General features: G+C 41.6%; 1 protein-coding gene across 1 annotated transcript in view; it reads left to right on the plus strand.

Annotated features, from left to right (window-relative positions):
• The window catches only part of Ryr3 (ryanodine receptor 3), a 622696-nt gene that overhangs the window by 234276 nt on the left and 366373 nt on the right, over nucleotides 1–22047 (plus strand). Inside the window, exons 4-5 of the mRNA XM_023703237.1 lie at nucleotides 17278–17352; nucleotides 19637–19715. Coding sequence (XP_023559005.1) covers nucleotides 17278–17352; nucleotides 19637–19715 — 154 coding nt within the window. The remainder of the gene's footprint in view (nucleotides 1–17277; nucleotides 17353–19636; nucleotides 19716–22047) is intronic.

Below are 22047 nucleotides of genomic sequence, written 5' to 3' on the forward strand. Positions count from 1 at the left end.
GCTGTGGGTCATCAACCTTGGGGACAATGGAGGGTGACCATTTAGCAAGACAGCATAGTCTTCTCAGGGTCATCAGTTTTGTGGGGATCTTGACTCTGTGTTCACTTCTAGCAGCCTACTCAGGCCAGCCTAAACCTCTGAACCATGCTGAGGACCTGGTAGTAACTGAAAGACCAAGAGTCACAATTTCTGGCCCCAGATAGTTGACCTAGGTCAGCAGGAGAATGAGCGGTGGCTATGTCTGAGTACATTTTCCTTCAGGGCAGCCACACGCGTGCATAAAGCAGGAGAAGCAAGAAGGATGATCCATAATTCATTAGCTGATTGCAGCCAAATTCAGTGGAAGAAACGGCATTCCCAGGCTGTTCTAAGTGCTGGAATGTTATAAGGACCTGTTGTGGACACCTCCCTCCAGGACTGGCCAGAGTAGCCTCTTTAGGAACCAGTGCAACTTTCAAATGAAGTTCTTCCCCAGAGGTGGCAATCCGACAAAGCTAGCTGATTGGTTGATGGGACCCTGGACAAGCCAGTTTCCTAAAAAACCATGCACTTTGTGAATTGACTTAGTTTTAAGGCAGAATTATTTCAGTATATGTAATAAGACCCATGAGCAGTGATGTTCATTACGGTATACATGTTAGAGACACACACAAGCAGAGTCTGCCTTCAGAAACTCACAAGCACCGTGAGCTGATTGATGGAAACATTATTTTGAATGATTAGGATCAGTTTTCCTTCAATCCACTAGCAAGCTTGAAGTACTAGTTCTAAGCCAAATATTCTGCTCAGTATCTATGCTTGCTTTTTCATATTGTTTTAAAATTTCAAAGAAATTTTGGGGCTGGAGAGATGGCTCAGTGGTCTAAAGCACCTACTTAGAACAAGCTTAGCAAAAGCATCAGGGACCGCGGTCGATCCCCCAGCACCACATGCCAGCCAGCCCGCCCCCTGGTGGGCTGAGCTGGCCTCTCTTTTTCTCTCTCTCTCTCTCTCTCTCTCTCTCTCTCTCTCTCTCTCTCTCAAATAAATAAATAAATAAAATTTAAAAAAAATTTTACTGGATGCATGTGACTATTTGTGAATACTTTTAACAATGTTAAATCTGTATAAAAATTTGATTTTAGCTCAAGATTTTGACTAATGTGTAGTAAATTCCAAACTACAGACTTCATATGTGTTTTAGTAAACTAACTGCATAAGACTTTACACATTTAAAGCGAATCATTAGGATTTGGCTGTAGTATTTGACACGGAGGGAATAGATACAGAAACTCAAAGCAATTTGTGTTACATACCACTCAGTCATTTTTCATTAAAACATAAAACGAGCTTCCAATTTTGGTCTCAGTTTAACCAGTTACATAGAAATCTGGTTCCTTCTCTCCTAACCTGTCTTTTCCCGTGGCATAAATCCCTTGTGAATGCCTCAGTGTCTCTCCCTGAGTGGAGGAATTTGGCCATGTGTTTTACTTCTAATCTACTGTTTTCATATGTAATTTTTATTAGTTTTTATTACAATAAGCTTTGCCCAGGCAACAGGAACTGATAAGTTCACAGTGCTAAATCCGTGGTCCTAACAGATCTAATACCAATCAGTCTCTTAGTTCATCTAGTTCTGTGCTTGTGGGCATTTGAAACACTCTCCAGCCTGCCAGTGCCTCTCCACGCTTCTCTGTTGACCCATTATGAACTCACTGACATGCACTTTTTTCTAAACATATTAGCTTTATTTTAACGTTCTTGACAAATTTCAGTATTTTCTTCTTTCTTGTGCATAATAAATTTTACTCAGCCTTTGGAAAGACGAGTATTTCTGAACATATTTCCTTACATAAAAGGAATCTATATGTCCATCTTTTTTACTTTGTTTATGAGTCTCTGCTACTAAAATGTAATTCTGACAGGAGTGTCTTATTCCAATTTCTTGTGCTAATGTATGTTTTAAAAACACCTCTTTCTTCAGTCCTTTCTGAAGAGTGATAGATAGCCCAATTGCTTTACTTGCTAGGTGTGCCAAAGCAGGTAAGAGATTTTGTGTTTCGCACAGCACCATGTTTCATTCAATAAGAGTTACTTTAATTTATCTTCAAGTTTTACCACAAGACAGAGGTACACACACTCAGCCTTAGATGATCCTGTTTTTAACATACATACATACATACATACATACATCTTGTACCCCTTCAAAGTAAAAGACTGCTGTGTCTATAAGATCTGCTTTATATGCACAAACTTGATCTAGAAGAGCCTCAGGCCAAGTCCAATTTTTTCTTACAAATCTCAGTGGGTTCCTAAGAAGGAAAATGCTGAGTCAGGTACTTGCCAGCCATAGTGTTCTCAAAGCTTCCTGAAACTAGATCCAGCTGGCTTCAGACCAACCAGCTTGCATCTTGCAAGACCATACACAAAGTTCTGTCCCAGATCAAGTTCCTGCAGTTTTGTAGACTGGCTTCATAAAAAATGACCACAGTGGTAGGCACCTGTGTCATCATGTCAACAAAACCAATGTCAAGAACAAAATACATTTTTTAATCTTTTTTTTAATTTTTAATTTTTTTGGTCCTGTCAGAGGTGAATATTTTATTGGCATCTAAATACTATAGGTGTTTGAATTCAACTAAACAATCCAACACTGTCTAGCAGTCTATAATATTAGTGGGTTATCCTCAGAAGTTATTGACTTGAGCCTTTTACAGCTCGTTGTATTAATATGGATGTACTTTATATACCTCGTTTCTATACTTTTCTGCTGAATAGTTAAGACCAAGATATAGCAAGACCTACATACCAAGAAATGCAACTTTTGTATCTGATAAGGTCAGCCAAGTACTCTCAGGATTTATCCTGTAGCCCTGTACCGCCTTTTGTACATCCTTTTGTCAGTGTCTGACATGAGGATGAGTCACGGCTATTGCTTGACCAATTTGCTCTCTGTGAAAGCTTGAGAAAATGTTTTTTTCTCTCCATGTGACTCTCCCCAGGCTCACTTTAGATCATCGAACACATTCCTCTGTGGCTCCATAATCTTCTTGATCAGAAAATTTGGAGCACAACTGAGTTACATGATGTTACAGTACAGGTTCTCCTATGTCCCGAGTCTTCACTGACCTTGAAGGGCTAGGGTCAAAATGTTGGCTAACCATGCAGCCCTTCCTTTTCTCCAATTTTGATCTGCTAACTTAGGTTGTTAACCCTCCAGAAGAGAAGCTAATTATTAACCTGCAATATATGCAGTTCGGTTTACCTTATCTGTCGAAATATCAAACATTTTGGCATATCCTGGAACAGGTATTTTCCATCAGATATTGATATGTTGAACTTTTTAAGTTCTTACAAAATATGAAGGAACAATAATTATATAAAAGTAGAAATAAGCATTTACATATTTTTACAAAGAAATTTAGAAACCTAACCATATACGGAATTGTAAGCCCTTATATTAGGGAGACAATACGATATTTACAGATGTCGGTCTGGTTTATTTCACTAATAAGTATATCTTCAAGGGGCATCCACTTGAATATGAAGGATTCAAGTTTATCATTCTTTATAGCTGAGTACTACTCCACTATGTAAAAGTACCACATCTTTTTCAACCATTCCACATGTGACAGGCGTTTCAAAACACATTTTTATAGTGTTCTCCTATCTTCTAAATATTCTTCCTATTTCATATTCTTGCTTTATAACCTAGTGACAGCAGAATGTCTTCAATGTAGGGCTATGTGATTTGAACCACAAATCACTGCTATAAGGCAATACTGGAAATCCACACATTATATTAGCTTTCCTATGGCTGGGACAAGCCACTCAATACCCATAATTTAAAGGAGGATAGGCTTATTTGGCTCACAGTTTCATAGAATTCAGTCTGCAGGAGGCTGACTCCAAGCATCGTGATCAATGGGTGAGGTATCTCAAAGCCGCTCAGTTTGTGCAGCAGGGAAGCTGAACAGAGGAGCGGTGTCAAGGAGGAAGGGGTCAGATCCACGAAGAGTGCCCTAAGTCATGCCCCCAAGGCCCACCCCGACACACACAGGTGTGGGTCACTAATCTCCTAGGGAGGTTCCAACCCCATCAAATTGACAGTTAAGCTTCAACATCACATATAGGCATTATAATGACAGTTTCATAAAGCATGACTTCCCTCTCCTCCTTTAGTATCATCTTAAGACTCATGTATCTTTTTTTTTTGGGGGGGGTAAGGGTCTACAGGGTGTTCAAGGTCTCACTACTAGATCAGACTTGGAGTGATTTGCTGTTTACAGCCTCCCAAGAGCTGGGATTACAGGCACATGCCACCACGCCCAGTCTCAATTGCCATCTCAGGGAGCCCCAGGGGAGGGGCCCACATGGCAGGCCCGGGAATCAAATCCCCAGCCCCTGAGCCTGTTTGCAGGTGCTTTAATCCACTGAGCTATTTGGCCAGCCCAAGGCTCATATATCTTGAAATATATTTTACAATCATTTTCTCTTGAAAATCATTTCTACTTAAAACTCTTCCTGCTTAGACTGAGGGAGAATGTGTTAATTTTTTAGCATTGCCTCTGACGTTTCCAATGAGGAAACCCAGGCCTCTCTTAATTTCACTGTCACAAGACATTGGATAACTCTCTAATACCCCTGGCTTCATCTGAAAAAGAATAATATTAGAATAATATTACTCTGGCAGTAGGACTGTGTATCTCATTGCCTCTGCTATCAACAATCTCAGGCAAAACCCAGCTAGTATGAGATTAGGGGAGAAAGTGGTATGAGAGCAGAAGGAAGCTATTTAAATCACCATAGTGACAGAAGATGACTCTAAATATACTTCTAACCTCTTTTCTTCCCTTGCCTAGCTTAAATATGAAAGCTTATTAAACTATTTTTGAGCTAATAGAGTGCCTGTGGTCCATGACTGTACTGTACTGTGCTGACCTCCCTCCATACATTTAATTTAGAAGCACTTATGCAATGCCTACTGCATGTCCTTTCCAAATTCTGATTTTGTGGCAGTTTCAGGAGTGTCAGTCAGGGTTTTCTTCCTTGACTGGTTGGGTTGTATACATACACAGCTGTGGATACAACTTGGCTTCTCGGCAAGGATGTTGTAACCAAATTTGTATGGTCTGTCCTGGCTCAAGTCAGCCTGTCTGTCCCTTCAGCTCCCCTTCTCACTGAGCACCATGTCAAAGTGCTTTGTTAGATAATGTGTTTGCTTCTTCAGATTTCCTAAGGTCATTTTAAGTCAGCCTAGACCCTGCTCAGGGGAAAGAGCTGAGACTCATCTGCTGCACTGGCTTGTTTGAGAATATAAGGCATCCTACTGTCTTCACAGCAACCACTAAGCCCACTGAGAAATGATTGATTCATTTTTCCCATCTATTTAAGAAGGCAAACATGAATATAACTGAGTTTTGGGTTTATTAGACTTATATGGATTTTTTCCTAAGACTTGTGAACTGTGCCTGATGATTTTGAGTCAGCCTCTTTCACTCTCCCTGGATCTTTGGGGTGTTTCTTTTAATCTGTGCTCTTCCCTTGCTATGAAACTTGCTGTGGTGTCTTGCGACTTTGGGGAAGTTGGGTGTTGCTGTCATCCCAGAAGGTTGTCCTCCCAGTGTCAGTGTGATAAATTTGCTGTCTGCACAATGGGGAGAAAATAGATCAGATGGCACTTGCTCTATTTGGGTTCCCAGTTTCATTCACAGATCAGCAGAGGAGATATAAAAAATTTTTCCATTAATTTTTCCATCTGACAGAAGAGCTGGTGGGTGGGCGGAACACCTGGACGTACGCCAGACCTCTGAAAAGTGGGCTCTTGAAAGAGGCCGTGGGAAAGCACTGCTATGTGTTAGATGATTTGGAACAGCTCAGAGGTACTGAACTTGCAGACACAGAAAGAAAAGTGGAACAGTGAAAATAAGCATGCAAAATGCCAAGGTGCACCCTGCAGGGCCAGAGACCTGCAAGAACAGAGACCACCGTGAGAATATAAGACAGAGGTGACTGGTTCCAGGTAGGGGACAACTGAGCATTAACAGAAAAGGGAGGGCCAGTCCCTTTCCCCTAATGTGCTCTGTTTCTTGTCATTACTTGTCTCTTTCCAGGCCCTGTAGTGTCTAACTGGGTGGGAAGGGAGGCCCAGGCTGCAAGTGAGGTGGTTGAGGAGGAGTCCACACACCTTTAGCGCTGTGAGGATATGTGAGCCAAAGGTGCTAATGCTGGGCTTAGGAATCTTCCTCTGTCAAGGCTGAGATGTCCAAAGTCCTTTCCACACATAGGTTGTGTAACAGGGATTGGTGTCTTTCCATGTCTCCCATGTATGGCAGCAGAATTGATAGAGAGGCGGCAGAGTGAGTGAGTGGGACATCAGTTCTAAAGCTTTCAAGAGAAAGGAGAATCAGTCATGGCTGTTCTTTGCTTCTGTGAGTTCTGGAGAAATCTTGAGGAAAGTGACTCACAGGTCCAGAAAGATGGTTCTGAGAGCAGAGGAGTTCCTGCTGAGCACACACCTCATACCAATTCCTGAGATGAAAAGTCCAGTGTAGCTGAGAAAGTCTGACTTGTGTATCCAAACTGCCCAGAAAGCACAGAGCCTTCAAGTCAGAATCTTAGAAAAATGGCCCAGTATTTTTATTGTTTTGTTTTCATATTTAAAGCTCCACTAGTGGTTCAGGCCTGTAGGAGGGACTGAGGACCACTTCTCTCAAACAAATCTTGAGGTGTTTAATGATGCTGTTTCCCTCAGCATAGCATCTGGTCCAGCAAGAGGACCAAAGTGTCAGGCGGGCCTATTTTCCTTTCCACCCACAAGCCTATATGTACACAGAGCCTTTCAGCATCAGCTTCTCCGTCCAGGGCCTTTACATATACTGCAAAAGAGATCAAGCCTTTTCTTTCTCTTATGAAAATAAACTTGGCCTCAAATTTATTATGTGGATATACAGAGAACAGGATGACTCTGTCTCCATATAGCAAGATAGTAGTTGGGACCAGGACACCAGGGATAGAAGAATGAAGAAAATGGAGAGAAATTGGTGGCTACAGGACATTGAAGGGGGAAAATAAAACAATAGATCTAAGAAGTTCAGGAGAGAGGGAGGAGAGAAGGAAGATCAGAGAGCAATTGTAATCAATTTTACCTTGTATTTTCTAACTCACATGTGTAGAGGTATTTGTACACAGTAGGACTGGCCATGGGGTTTAGGGTAAAAACTTACTCCTGTTTTGTTATTGTTACATCACTTGGATAGGCAATGATTGTACTGTATGAAGAGAAATAGGTTAGAGTCAGTGTTCAATTTTTCATGTCAAGTTAATCTCAACTTTCAAATATTAAAATCTGCAGAAAATATTCAATATACACTACTTTTGATGAAAAGAAATAATTGACTAGCGTTCTTGGTCCTTCATCTATGTGGCACTGACCCCCTGTCATTGGAGAAATGAAGAGTAAGGGAAGAAAGTGGGTGGTTCAAAAAAAAAAAAAAAAGTAATGACTTCAAAGCAAATTTTGCTCACAGGATCCTATTATGTGAAGAATGAACTTAGTTTGAATGAACTTGCTCAAGTTTGATTCTTAGAAATCTGTTAGCTATAGGCAAAGGGGAAAAAATTAATTCAGAAAAAAATTATAGCCTTACCTCTTCCCAAAGTGTATTTTCCATCAGTCTAAATGTCACTAAGGCCCTTACAATACTTTGAGTTGATTTCCTCTTTTTAAAGAAATCATGTATGAAATATGTGCCAGAGGTGCCATTCTGGCTGGCTGGTTTCCCTATGATCCAAAGAGAAGACCATTTACATCCGCTTAAATCCAGGTCCAATCTGCAGGCATCCCAACAGCTACCTGATTCCCCTCCGTGAAGGATGCTCATCTTTCTTTTTTCAAAGCGGTGTTGGTGATACCCAGGCTAGAGAAAATCTCAGAGTCATTTAATTTGTTCCCCAATCACAATGCTCTGGGACAGAGGGTAGGAAAATGTGCATATTATTTAGAACCTTGTAGAACAATATTTTTATTTTTTTAAATTGCTAGTGTTATTTTTTGTTTCTTTGCTTGGTTCTGGAGATAGAATTCAGGCTCTTCCATATAATAAGTATGTACTTACCACAGCTAGGCTCAGCCAAATACTTCTCTTGAATGAGCTGTGTTTAGCAGTGCAATCAGAGCCGAGGGCCACACCAGCCAGGGGCTCTTCCTTCTTGAGGATTTCAGAGCCACGAGAAGGAACCAACCCTGAATACACAGGACTCCTCTGAGTCCCTAGCTCTCTTCAGACTTTCCTTACCCTGAGGGTCAAGCCTGTGTGAGGCAGAATCCAGGTACGTCTTTTCCTGGCAGAGTTCTCTCACTCGCTGCTATGCAGGTTCTTCCTGCCAATGCTGCTCCTGACTCACAATTTGTGGTTTCCGCATAGGCACAGGGACCTGGGTTCAATTCCTGTACCACATGCCATACTGGCCCCACCCCTGGGCATGCTGAGCCAGCTACTAAGTCCAGGTGCGGTGGCACACACCTGTAATCCCAGCACTGGGGAGGCTGAAAACATGAGGATCATGAGTCTGAGCTGCATAGTGAGACCCTGTACCAAATATATTTTTTAAAAAAATCCTGGTTTCCTAAATGAGACTCTGGTCTTCCTCCTCCTGTCCTAAAGTAGTTCCCCATGGCTATGAGGTTATGGATGTGAACAGAAAAGGGCAGCACAGGCTTCTCACCCAGGACAAATCCTACTAGGTATTTGCCACAGGGAATGTTGGCTGGGTGTCCATAAGTTATAAACTGGAGGAATGGTGAAGCTGGCATGTAGGGGTCAGGGTGTGTTGCTGGGTTTGTGTGTATTTTCTCTGCAGAGGAAAAGTGTACATATTTAAAAATTAAGAGGTAGATAGAGGGTTGGGGAGATGGCTCAGTGGCATAGGTGCCTGCCTGGCAAGCTCAAGGTCCTCAGTTTGATCCCCAGTACCAATAAATAAATAAATAAAATTAGGAGGTAAAAGGAAAGCCTCTGTGTGTATTGCCTTGAGCATCTGCTGCTCTGTGCTCTGCCTGAAGACATAGGGGACCAACTGTGGCATGGGTGGTGGGGCTCCCTGGATCCATGTGCCATTCTGCCCCTGCATCAGGAGCGCAGCAGCAGTTGGACAGTGACTGCCATGCATCCCGTGCCCCAGTGCAGCCACTGTCTCCATGTGTGGGGTGGTAGTTCCTTCGTACCTTGTAACTGCCTCTCTTCTCAGGAAGAGGACTGGTGCCTTCATAAGAAAGCCAGACCCACCGAATTTGGCGAGTGGGGCTGCCAGCTACACCTTCCTCCTCTTTCCTGAACTTCATTCAAATTCTGTTTCTTGGTTTTGGTTTTTAACAATAGCACTTTAAGAGGCTCAGGAAAGATGCTGAGAACACAGCAGCCTTAGCTCAGGTGCATTTGTTGCAGGGGCTGGCCTGGCCTGGCAGATATCTTCAAGGGGAGACCTCAGGGTTTGGTCACAAAGCTTTCTGCAGCCTGTGGCTCTGACACCTCCCACTGTTAGTCTTAGATTCCAGCTAACCCACCTGTTACGAGAAGAAAATCAAGGAGACCAACTGAAAGAAAGATGGCCTATAGTTGTTGACAGGAGATTCAGAAATGGAGATGGCCCTCTTTCCAACCAAGACAGTTACCTTACTTTAAGGCAGGGTATCTGATGGAAAACAAAGGTGCAGTGGTAGGTTGGACATCCTGCCGTCAGCTCTCTGGTGCTTCACCTAATTTCAGGGAGCTGGGGTGGCCATCATGGACCTACTGAACTCCTGGCATCAATCGCACTAGCTCTGCATCTTAGTCACAAGCCATACTAATCTGCATGTGGCTCTACTCTCTCTCAACTATGCTTCCTGACTCCACTGTACAACAGATTCCCTCTTTTATAATTATTAAAGAGGAAAAATTGTCCCTGTTACCAGGTCTTTACAATCCAAGACCTGTTTGGAAAATGACCATGACTTACTTTGTTGTCATCTGAGCTAGAGAGGTAATGTCCGGCTCTGTCTTTCTACATCTCTTCTAAAAAAGCAGCTTGTGTGAGTGCAGTCTTAGGGGTTTGGCCAGAAGGGCATTGTCTTCTAGTCTGAAGTGCAGGGAAAATTGAACCTGGCATCTACCAGCTCAGGGAGGAAACCCTGGCAAGCCTGGAGCAGTGAAGAACTACGATCAAAAGTGAGAGGGCAACAGGAGAGTCAGAGCAGCCAGAAGATTGGTGCTCCAAGGAAGGATGAATCACTGTGGCCAGAGACTTTTCCCGTGGAGTCTGGAGCTGACCTGCAGGGAGCTAGAAGGAAGGGTACAGATGTGTTGTGAGTACCGGCGGCCTCTCTGGGATTGCACATGACATAGACTAGGCTAGACTCTGGAGTCAGCGTCTAAAAGCCAGCATGCTGCAAACACAACCTTATGTGCCTTTCAGGAGGCCACCTCAGGTGCTAAGGATCCTCACAAAATAACTACACCAAGATTTAATGACTAGACAAAATGCTTTTATGGCACTCCATTTCAACACAGGCAACAGGTCTCCATCAACATGTACACCGTATGCACACACACACACACACACACACACACACACACCCCTAAACTTTTATTGAAATGCTGATGTGGTGGTGGCATTAATGACAAATTTAGAGAGGGATAAAGGCCAATGATTCTGCAACCAGCCAAGTGGCTATTTTGTTTTTATAGGCTTCCTTCTCAGTTTTGTGTATACAGATTACAATAGTTCAGGCATTTTGTAGTCTGCTTTTTTTTCACAGTGGCATATGATAAACAATTTTCTGTTTGCACATAGCCTCTGTAATTGCTTCCTTTAATGGTTGCCGAGTATAAAATCCTGAAGAATTTACCAGGATTTACTAGGTAGTATTTTCTGTGCGTATTTAGGTTCTTTCTAGGATTTTCATTTTGTTGCAGCCGTTATAATGCTCTTACCACAATTGCATGTGCACATTTGGCATCTCTTGAATTATTCCTAGAGCATGATTACAATGGAGTTTGCAGGCTTCCATATGCCCTTTGTGTGCATCGTCATATCACCTTGCAAAAGGTTGTTCAAGAGCCACCTTTCACAGTGTCCTGTCAGCTAAAGTCCAATTCTGACAGCACTTATTTTCATTTTTGCTAATTCTGTAGCTGTAGTGAGATATCCAAGTTCCTTTAATTGTCATTTTTTCACTACTGAAACAGATAAAATTTCTTCCATATGTTTTAATTTTAACATGAGATGAATCATTTATTCATATCTTTTGCCTATTTCTGAGTCTTGCTTTTTTCCCACATTTCCCATGAGCTATTAACCTTTTTGTAGTAGTGATGCAGATTTTCTGCATTCTATTAAATGTTGCATTTCGATTATTCTAAAGTCCAGGCATTTGGATTTAGTCATATTTGCTTTTTATTTCCTTTGAATGTGTCTGTTACTTCAAAGCACAGATAAGAATGATATCTATAAAGGATGTAGACTATTTTATCACATGCTAGTTCTACAATTTAATTTTAAAATGAAATATTTAACTCTATTATCCATTCAGAATCTTAGGTTCTTATCTTCAGATGTTTCCTTTGTCTCTTCCTGAATGCTTTTCTAATTTGCTGTCCACATAGCAGAGAGACACGTGCTTAGTAAGCCTGCCTTTTTATCATTGTGTTGAAAATCTGCTTTATCATGTGCAATATTTTCATACAGTCATATCTGTTTATGTACTACTTCTATTGTACTGCATTCTTCTTTTTCAATTCATACCAGAGGGAGTAAATTAATCTCACTTCATGGCATTTCTTAAAACTCAGTTCCTTCTCAGAATAAAAATTCCTTGTTACACATCTCCAAATTAATTTAATAGCAACTTTATTGAATTCCAAAATATGGTATTGGAACTTTAATTATATTGCAGTACATCTATAAGCAAAATTTAAGAGAATAGCATTTGCAAAATCAAATCAAATTTTAGGCAGTGTTTTTATTTTGCTCTGAATGTTCCACTCACCCAAGTAAATTTTTAAAAGTTTATTATTTTGTAGTGATCCTGAGTGGGATTTTTCATGATGGTTTCTTGCTGAGTTTACTGAGTTACTTGTTATTTTTTATTTCTCATGTTAAGTATTACTGTTTTTAAATAATAATGCAGCAGCAATTTTTCACTCACTCATGCCCAAAGACATGCAAATCCCTAGTTAATTTGGGATCCACTGTGTGTAAGGACTCCACTGTGTGTAAGAGTTGCTCAGTGACCTTCTAGAAAGAACTCTTTCATATTTTGATGGTGTGAGAGGGCACAGAAGTGGGATGTGAAATGAAGGGAGATTTAAAACATGTATGCATATCCAGAATATGGCTTCATATGCTATAAAAGTTCCCAAGAATATGACCCTGAAGGTAATCCAGTTATGTTGGATTCCCCAGGTAGTCTTCCTGGAGCATTAGACTATTTCTTGGAGCCCAGGACCCCAAAGGAGAATTTAGGACTCCAGATTATAAAATATGATGATTTAAAGATCTAACAATCTTGAAGCGTTTATATGTGGCTGGATAGAAGGTGAGTCCTCCCCCTGCTTAGTTGCTATATCTGGTTTACTTTACTGGGAGGCAGTGTCCTCCGGGAACTACAGAAAGAAATGTCAGTGATGGAAATTAATTTTGAAATTACAAGTGAAATGATTGAATTAATGATCTAGGGAACATTTTTCCTCCTCTGGACATGGCATCAGGCCCTTTTCCATGACCTATCCTTGTCCTGTGAAGTGCTACCAAATATTTTCCTTCTGCTAATGATGACAGTCAAGGTCATTCATGGCAGGGACAGGGCTGCCATTCTGATAAAGTTTCACAGTGTTGAGGTCTGGATCTCTCATAATGAATGGATGTAATTCTCCATGTATCATAATCACATCTTTTTTGAAACATTAGCCTACAACAAATATCAAATAGGGAAAACGGATTGTAGACTTGCATTTAACTGCAAGTTCAAAGCCAAACTCACTGATCACAAGCCTACCATGAATTCTCATTTCTGACTTGTCTTTTGTTTTGTCATTACAAAATGGAACTATTTAGTCACTTATTTTGGAACTATGTAGGGTACGTCTTTTATATACCTGGCTCTGACAAAAATGACACTGTGTATCAGGTGACATGCAAAGACCTAATGCTCATGGGGCTCATACTGTAGGAGAAGCAAGGGTAAATACAGATCAGAAACAACTTACAATGTCACATCAGCTAATAAGAATGCCATTAGAAATAATAAAGCAGAAAATATGATAAAGTGATTGTTCTTTTGAAACATGATCAGAGATTTTTTTCCTAAGGAGATATCGGCGCAGAAATGAATGACGGTGGAAATGAGCTTTGAGAATAGTGCAGGAAGAGCATTTCAGCCTTTGCAGAGGTCCTGTGTTAAAGCCACTTACCTGCAATATAAAGACAGCCAGTCTGGTGAGAGCAAGGGACCCTTGGTGAACATGCCAGTGGTGGGTGGACTCAGGTGTGAGGGATTGTGTAGAGTGACGTTCAGGAAACTACACTCAGCAGGTGGAATCTAAACAACCCTCTAGAATAAGAATGCTTTTTCAGTCTGATAAAGATTATTTTAAATAAGAGGAAGAGAACTATGTGACACACTTCATATGCAGTCCACAAAGCCTAAAAAAATAGCTTTTGCTATTTTTAGCAACATTTTGCAATTAACATTTTGCAATTCTTGAAACATGGTCTTTGAGGGCACAGCAAGCACTTCGTACCTCTGAACAGGATAGGAAGCCTCTGGGGTGAGGGAGGGTTGAGCCACAGCATTGCTGGATGTGATTTGCAGTTGTGGTGCCCCACGTAGCAGGAGGAAGAGGCAGAGGAGGGCACTAAGTTAGGAGGCCATTCTCAGTCGAGGCAAGACACGGGGCTGTGGAATGCACAAGAGTGGTAGAGTGGTAGCAGCAGGGTGCTGGGTAGCTGGATGTAGAGTATATTTTGAAGTTGGCACCAAATGTTGCTTTTGACTATGGGATGTGAAAATTAAAAAGTAGAAAAAGATGACCCTGAGATCTTTGCTTTACTCACTCCTCCTAATGTTATGTAGCCGAATGAGAGAACTGTCCATTCTACCCCCTGAGGCTTGATCCGTCCACTCCTCCACCTTTGTGCAATCAGAGTTCCTTTCTAAAGCACAGTTTTGATCATAAAGGGAAGGTCTTTTTAAGAACCTAACCCAGGGGCCTGTTAACTGTGGAGTGGAGTCCACCCACTGGGCTTTTCAGTCTTAGCCCTAAAAGTCTCCAGATGTCTCACTCACCTGTGCCAAAGCAAACCAGTGAACAGCCACAGGCCCCATTGCCTGTAACTCCTGTGATTAGTAGCCTCTAATCCCTATGACCCATAGCCTCTAATTGCTGTGACACATAGCCTCTAGTCCCTGTGACCCATAGCCTATAGTCCCTGTGACCCTTAACCTCTAATCCCTGTAACCCATCTCCTCTAATCCCTGTGATCCATTGTCTCTAGTCTATGATTTGTAGCCTCTAATCCCTGTGACCCATAGCCTCTAGTTCTACGCCTTTGCTCCAGCCTCCTCTCTCTCAGCATCAGTACATATCATAGTCTGTGGTTGCTCTGCCTTGCAATAAAGCTCTTCTCTAACACATGTTCCTTCAGAGTCTATTCCACCACTGTTTCCCATTTTGAATGGGCATGATGTTTTTGTTACTTGATTTTTTTACACCACTTTTATGTGCCCTACCCAGCTATAGAAAAGGAGATAGTATGGCATATGACTAACTGCCCTTGTCTTTATTAAGGCCTGACTTGGAACCCATATGACTTTGGGGAATTTGCTTAATTGCTTTAAGCCTCAGTTTACATAGCTGTACAATGAGATTGCTACCATAGTCATTACTGATGCTTGGTATCCTTACTTTGTGTGCAGCAGCCAAATAGGGGTATCACAAAGAGCTACATCGGCCCAGGATCTGTTTTTAAGTCTAAGGTCACATCTCCCAGCCCCCTGGACAGCTGGGATATGTGGCACGTGAAACCTGTCTTCCTCCAGCACCACATCCCTCACATGCAAGCTCGAGGAAGTCTTTCCTTCCTTGAAAAGTGCCATGAGGAGCTGATGGTGCAGGGTGTGTCATGACCACCACAGCAGCCACCAAAGGCTTCAGGAGAATCCCTCTGCCTCTCAGAATGAGGACTCTGAAGCATGATCATTCCCTCAAAGGCTGGTTCTTAGTCTCCCTGGACCAGCAACCTCTGTGTCGCCCGGCACTTGTCAAAAGTGCGCGTTCTCAGGCTTACTGCATAGAATATGAGCCTGGCATCCACCAGAACCCAAGGCCACCTTCATATAAAAGGGGCAGTCTGGGGTAGGAAGGCTCCTGGGTTCTGCTTCCATTCAATTGCAGTGGACACTCACCTCCCTCTGCTTTTCTGGTGGTCCCTAAAGATGGACAGGAGGACTGAGAGATACTTCTTAAAGAGTCAGAGAAGGAGAGGAGCTCAGGTCCTTTAGTGCTGCTTTTTGGGCTTAGTATCTTTGAACTTTGACTTCATGTGATTCCAGAGCTGATAGGGATTCAGAAGAGCTGGAGGGGAGGTAGCTCAGTGGCATAAGCGCCTGCCTGGTCCTCATTTCAATTCCCAGTACCGTCCCCCACAGCAAAAAAAAAAAAAAAAAAAGGAGGTGGAAGAAGGAGTGACACACAGCTAACAGCACGAGATACAACTTAGTCAGTTGTTTCACTTAAGACCCAGCCTGGCTCGGGAGGATGTGGCTTCCGAAGCCTTCAGGAGCTGCTGGTTAACTTGCAAGAATGCAAGTGTTTAGGGACAGTTTCAGTTAGACTGACAAGATGAGAAAATTATTTAGTGTGTTTAATTTTGATGTGAGGTGTTGACACATTTGTAAATATAGAAACTGAAGTCAGTGCAAATGATTTCACAAATTTTGGAAATATTGTGAAGCTCACTGTTATTCCTACTGAAGTCTAAAGAACACTTAAATATCTTTATAGCTGTAGAAAGAAAGTACGGCCGCATTTATATTTAGTTATCAGTTCTTGTGGAACATGATACCATGCTTATCTTCCTTTCTCTTCTTTAGGCTCATTGTGTAACATAAAAAAATCATCTCTTTGACAGAGTGATTCTCTTAATCCGAGGAGAGGTGGAGTAGAATCACTCGAGGCCGGGCTGTCCAGGCTGCTGCCTTCCTCTGCTCGGCACTGTTCTTGCTGTGATTGGGGAGGAGCCCTGGGCCAGGATAAACCCTCAGAGCACCCTTGGGGTGGCGGGACTGCTGCTCTGAGTACAGGGTGATGGGGACAGGACAGTGTTGGGAGTTCTCAATGGATATGATCTTAGGCTTTTGGCTTCTCTTTTGTGCAGTTTTGAGGAGGGCAACGCAAAGCTGTGTGAACAAAACTTTTTAACAGTCTGGGGATAGGTTATTGCAATAAGGATAGGTCAGTGAGGCTAGGACAATGGGGATAGGTTAGGAGGGAGAGATTTAGTAAGAGGGCAGATGATGCCAACAAATTCTAGAATTTTCTGTAGTGTTCAGTTTTTCCATTTTACTTTCTCACTTATGACTGGAGTAAATTACAGTTTGGTCTCATGTATATTATTCAACGTATCACTGTGTGGCTGCCTCCTCTTGCGTCTCCCTCTATGCTATTTGGGCACTAACAGAGGTGACAGCCAAAGTGTAGCCACTGGCCAGGCAAGGAGACTCCAAGTGGTCTTGCCACTGAGGACGTATTGAGTTCCAGATGTCAAAACATCTCTTGCTAGAGAGGCTGTGAAAGAAGGCCCAGGTAAGGGAGGGGAGAAGGGGAAAGGACTCGAGACACATGCAGCACGCAAGTGCACAGCTGCCCATGAGCTGCCCTGCTGTTGCTGGACTGTGGTTTCATCATGCTTTATTTCTCTCTCACTCTGAATGCTTCTGAGAAGTTTCAAACCAAGGTAAGCAACACCTGTGTCATTTATACGCTTCTCTGGTGGAAGAGCCCTGGTCGCTGGTCTGCAGACTGTGGGCAGGCCAGTTCTGAGGTGTAGCCCCAGGTCCTCTGCCAAGGCTGCTGCATGGCTGTGGTCACAAGACTCCTTCTGCCCATCAGCCAGCCCCTCGCCCGCTGCTGGAATGATTTCCTGGGGAGCTTGGCAACGAGTCTTCGCCTCAGAGTCTGCCTCCCAGAATTTCTGTTCTACTTTGCAGTCAGAGAAGCCACAGCTGGGACCCACTGATGCTTTTCCTCATTCCCACAGGCAGCGCAAGGGGGTGGCCACAGGACCTTGTTGTACGGCCATGCAATTCTCCTGCGGCACTCTTTCAGTGGAATGGTAAGCACCACCCCATTTGCGGAGAGACAAGATGAAGGGGAGAGCAGAATAAGAAACAGCAGCTCCATGTTAGCATCGGGAGCAATTTAGAATAGAAGTAATTATGGTTCAATACTGTCCTAGCTTTGCTTTCATCTCAGGTACCCCAAATTTCAGAAATATGTTTGTATTCATTTAGTGTCTGATATATATCCACTCAATTAGGGAAGGAGTCACATCATTTTATTTGACTTCATTAAACCTAGTCCCACCAAGCCAAGTTCTTAGACATCCTAGATGCTCAATAAATTTTTGTTCTGTTCATGGCTGGTCAAAAGAACCCTGAAACAAATGCTTTCATTAGCATAAAAGGATAATCAACAGAGAAGAGAAAGCAATCAAAGGGGGCCTTTGCCACTTTTTCCTGTTTTACCTAGCTAAACAAAATGGAATGATGTCCGAGGCCTTCAATCCTGGCAGAATTTGAAGGTATTATGTTAATCCAGAAGCAGGAGGAAGATGAGGGATAAAACGGTGACAGAAAGCTGCTCAGGCTGTAACTAATTAGGTATAACTCAATGTAATTAGAATACGCAGCAAAGTTTTAATAAATGTAACTTATAAATGCAGATATTACAGATCTTTTATAGGTAATATTAAGAAGAATAGTAATGCTCACAATCAAGTATATGTGCCAACTCCAAGAAGATTTACCCTCAATTCCTAGGTATATTATGCTCACTCATTAGCAATTCAGGAAGATTGTCTTCTTTCCATAGCCCTAGTGGGACCCTGAGGCATAGCTACAAGACTTTATTTTCATATATTCATACCCACAACATCATGCAAATTTACTTCAAAAGCTGAACTATTAGATCACCAGCAGGATCAGCAGCTTCCCCCTAAATTATTTGTTGCAGTGTTTTGTCCAAGTACTGGCAAGTGGTAGACCTTCAGCCTGAATATTCATATGTTGTAGTCCTTCCTGGTAAAAGGTAGTGCACAAAAGATGACCAAGTGTCTCTGAGTAGGAGATTGGGGCTCTCTGAGAGTGGGGAAGCACTGTACCCTATCTGTCTCTGGGACTATGAGATGATTATTTATCTTTTAAAATCTATCTCCTAGCTATAGGGCAATAAAACTCTTATGCCTCCCTTTTTCCACTGCAGTAAAATAAACAAGACCTCAAGCATGAATAACTACTATGAAGACAACAATATATTAATTATTGTAACTGTGCTACTGACCTGTTTTGAAACTGTCTCATTGCTGTTTCTTTCTCAATAAAAGTAATTTAAAAAAGAAACAAACCCTCAAGCAGCACACCACTTCCGGCTTGGAAGACTCAGTCTGGGACACTGGCAGAGACAGGGAAATTCGTGCTTCTTAGCATTGTGTTTGCTTCTCTTCACAAAGTTCCAGTTAACAAAATTCTGCACTGGCTACTTCCCTTGAAGAGCAGCAGTGGGAATATAGTCAATGAAATGTGACTTACAGTGATTTCCATCTTCTTGCAGAGAGCTGGAAGTGCAGCTCAAAAAGTATGTTCCCTAGAAGCCTCTTCTCGAGGCTGAAACTGTCTCCCTGGGAGCCCATGAAAGAGGCAGGGAATGGGCTAGCGGAGGGAGAGCATTCCTCTGTCCTACTGCTTTAAAATCATTGTGCATTTTGTCTGCACATATATCTTTTTATCGGAGAAAAAGCATTTAAAAAATTAAAATCAAAATCACCCAGGGTTTCGCACCTCCTCCCCACACCAAATACAACTACTGTTTATCATTCTAGTGTAATTCTTTTTAGATGGGTTGCTAGGCATTTAATTTCATGAGCATGTGAGCTATGCAAATACACTATTTTTATATATGACCTTTTAACTCAATGTATGATAAAGTTCCACACTATTACCCACTCTTAATAAACACTCAATACAATAATATTCTGTGCAATAGAAATGCCAGCGTGTCCCTGGCCTTGCCATTATTGTTTGTCATTTATGTTGCATTTATATTGTTCCCAGTTTAAAAGTGTGTTAGAGGATCTTTGAACTAAGACATCTTTAGTATTTTAAATTCATTTCCATAACAAAGCAGTCCTGTAAACTAAATCACCAAGTCATGCAGTAAGGTTTTAAATGTATTGGAAAAGTATTTTTCTAAAAGCATTGTACCAATTGACTTTCTAATGAGCAAGACAAGTGAGCCCGTTTCACAGGAGTGCATTACCAAAGTTAATGGGAAGCTGACCTGTGTGGGGAACCCAGGCCTGGTGGGGAGCGCGACTTCATTAGATCTGCTTTTGTTCACAGTATCTCACATGTTTGACTACGTCAAGATCCCAGACAGATAAACTTGCCTTTGATGTAGGTCTCCGGGAACATGCCACAGGTAAGTCGGAGCCCCCAGAGCTCCTGCCCGCTGGGCCCTTGTACTAGAAATTTTGACAACACTCAATATATTATTCATTTGGGATTTCTGACCAACCAGGTCAAGAGGGAAGTCTGACAAACTTTTACAGAATGAAGAACTAAATAAAGAATGTGTGAAAGGCATAGGATTGTAGACTATGGAAACATGAGAACTCAGACAGAAGGAAAGTGTAATGTTTTAACCACAACTGCTAGAGTCTCAAAAAAAAAAAAAAAAACTATTTGTGGGCATTTGGTACTGAAAATAGGTCATTCCTGATGAGAGCCAGTGATGCTAAGTAACAGCTAAGGAAAAAAGGTGACATAGTGAGAGCCCAGTAATAAAGTATAGTGTCTAGGCTAATGAAGAAGAGTCTATTTATACTGCAATGAACAACATATTTCTAAAGATTGTTCCAAATATTAGCCATGACAGTCACCATCCTTTTCTCCATTCTAATATATTCTTTTTAATACCATTTACTTCTTGGCTTTCCTTAATTTTTTTTCTATTTTTTTGTCTAAACATTCACAAATAAGTTATATCCTTCCTGTATGTAGAGATCTGATAGAGCTCGCCACAAAAGTAAACTTAAAAGAAAAGCATGTTGTTAAACAATTGAGTTGATGCAGGTAAATGTTAACAAAGGGTTAGTTACATGGGCTCCCAACTTAAAATTTTTTTGGATAGAATTAGCTGAGGATGGCAATCACATAAAATTTTCACCATAGGAGTCAATGTCATTGGTCTTTATCACCAATGGTATATGTCTTGTACTTCGAGAACCACTCATGCTGTGTGTGTGTGCGCGTGTGTGTGTGTGTGTGTGTGCGCATTTAAAAAGTAATGATACTCAAGAAATGGATCTTAAGAAAAGTGGTGACCTATGATGCATGTTCTCACTGGAAACCAGAAATGAAGAACACAGGACTAAGATAACATTTTCAAGAACTTATACCATCTAAGAAGGTGCCAACATCTCATGGGTTATTCCAAAGACCAACAGAGCATTGGATAGAAGTTAAAAGGAGGAACATTTCACCTCCACAAAAGAACATCCTTTGTAATATCTGTAAGTAACCAGCAGAGAAACAACTGGCATAGGGAGGTAGCATGCTCCCTGTAACTGAAAGTATTCATGAGAAATCTGTCAAAGTTATTGTATATGAAATTTCTGCTCTAGAGGTTGGGTCTAATTCTCACCAAGATTCTTGTCTGCAAACACTCTGATACAGGTTAACTCAACCAAATTAGGGATTTACTGAAAGGATTTGGGTAGAGTCTGCACCAAAACTGGAGAACCAGACTTGGAAATTTGCCAGCAAGAGGAAAAAGAAGCTAGAAAAATGATCTAGGTCATGCTCTAGAAAAGACAAACTTCCATGCAATCTTCAACAGCAGGTCATTTTCCCCTAAGTACGATGGGAGTTCCAATGTTGCATAATTAAAGGAGGACAAAAATCTATGCTCTTATTCTAAAGTTGGGTCAGTTTATAAGGAAAGGATCAAATTTGCCTGATTTTATAGGTGATCTAGAAAAGAAATCCAGCTGCTCAGCACAGTGCTGCCATATCCGCATCCTGCACAGTGCAGCCCTGAGGGTGTCTGAGTAAAGCACCTTTCTTTCCTATTGCTGTTCTCACTTTGCATAAAGCAGATGACTGGGCCTGCCTTTTCCCATTGTGAGCTATTTTTCTAAAGTAAGATTATATTGAATTTGATCTTAAGTTCCTTTGCTTCTGAGCTAATGTGTTTTTCTTAAAATATGATTTGCTCTAAGGTGTTGTCACCTTTGCTTAAAATGACCAAGAGTGAAGTGCCACCTCCTCCAAATGTAAGCTGGCCTCTGCATACAAACCGGCTGTCAATCTTCAAGCACATAATCTGAAAAGTCAAATGTATATGGCCAATCTTTTTATATCAGTAATATGACTTTATACTTCCTGAAAGTTGAAAGAAATTGAGAAATACCACTTTCTAGTCAAGAGTTCAGGGAATCTATTTTATTTCAGTGTTAGAACCTCAAGAATAAATAAGGGAAATAGCAACAGAGAATACTACTCTTCACCACTTTTTTTTTTAATTCCTGGATTCTTTCTTGGCATGATTGAGCTCACAAACCAGGCAAGCATGTTAGCCAGCTCCAGTCCAAGTTGCTTGATAAGAAGCTGATGAGGCAGAAGCAGATAGAGAAGGCTTGGCTGAATTTTCATGAAAACCTAGGGCTGAAAATAATAATCTTTTCATCTTCCTTGGCTTTAACCCATTTCATATTCTCCTTTTTGGGGGGTGGGGGGGTGGTTCCAGGGAT

This window comes from Octodon degus, unplaced genomic scaffold (genome assembly GCF_000260255.1).
Source record: "Octodon degus isolate 3935 unplaced genomic scaffold, OctDeg1.0 scaffold00166, whole genome shotgun sequence".
NCBI classification, from domain to species: Eukaryota; Metazoa; Chordata; class Mammalia; order Rodentia; family Octodontidae; genus Octodon; species Octodon degus.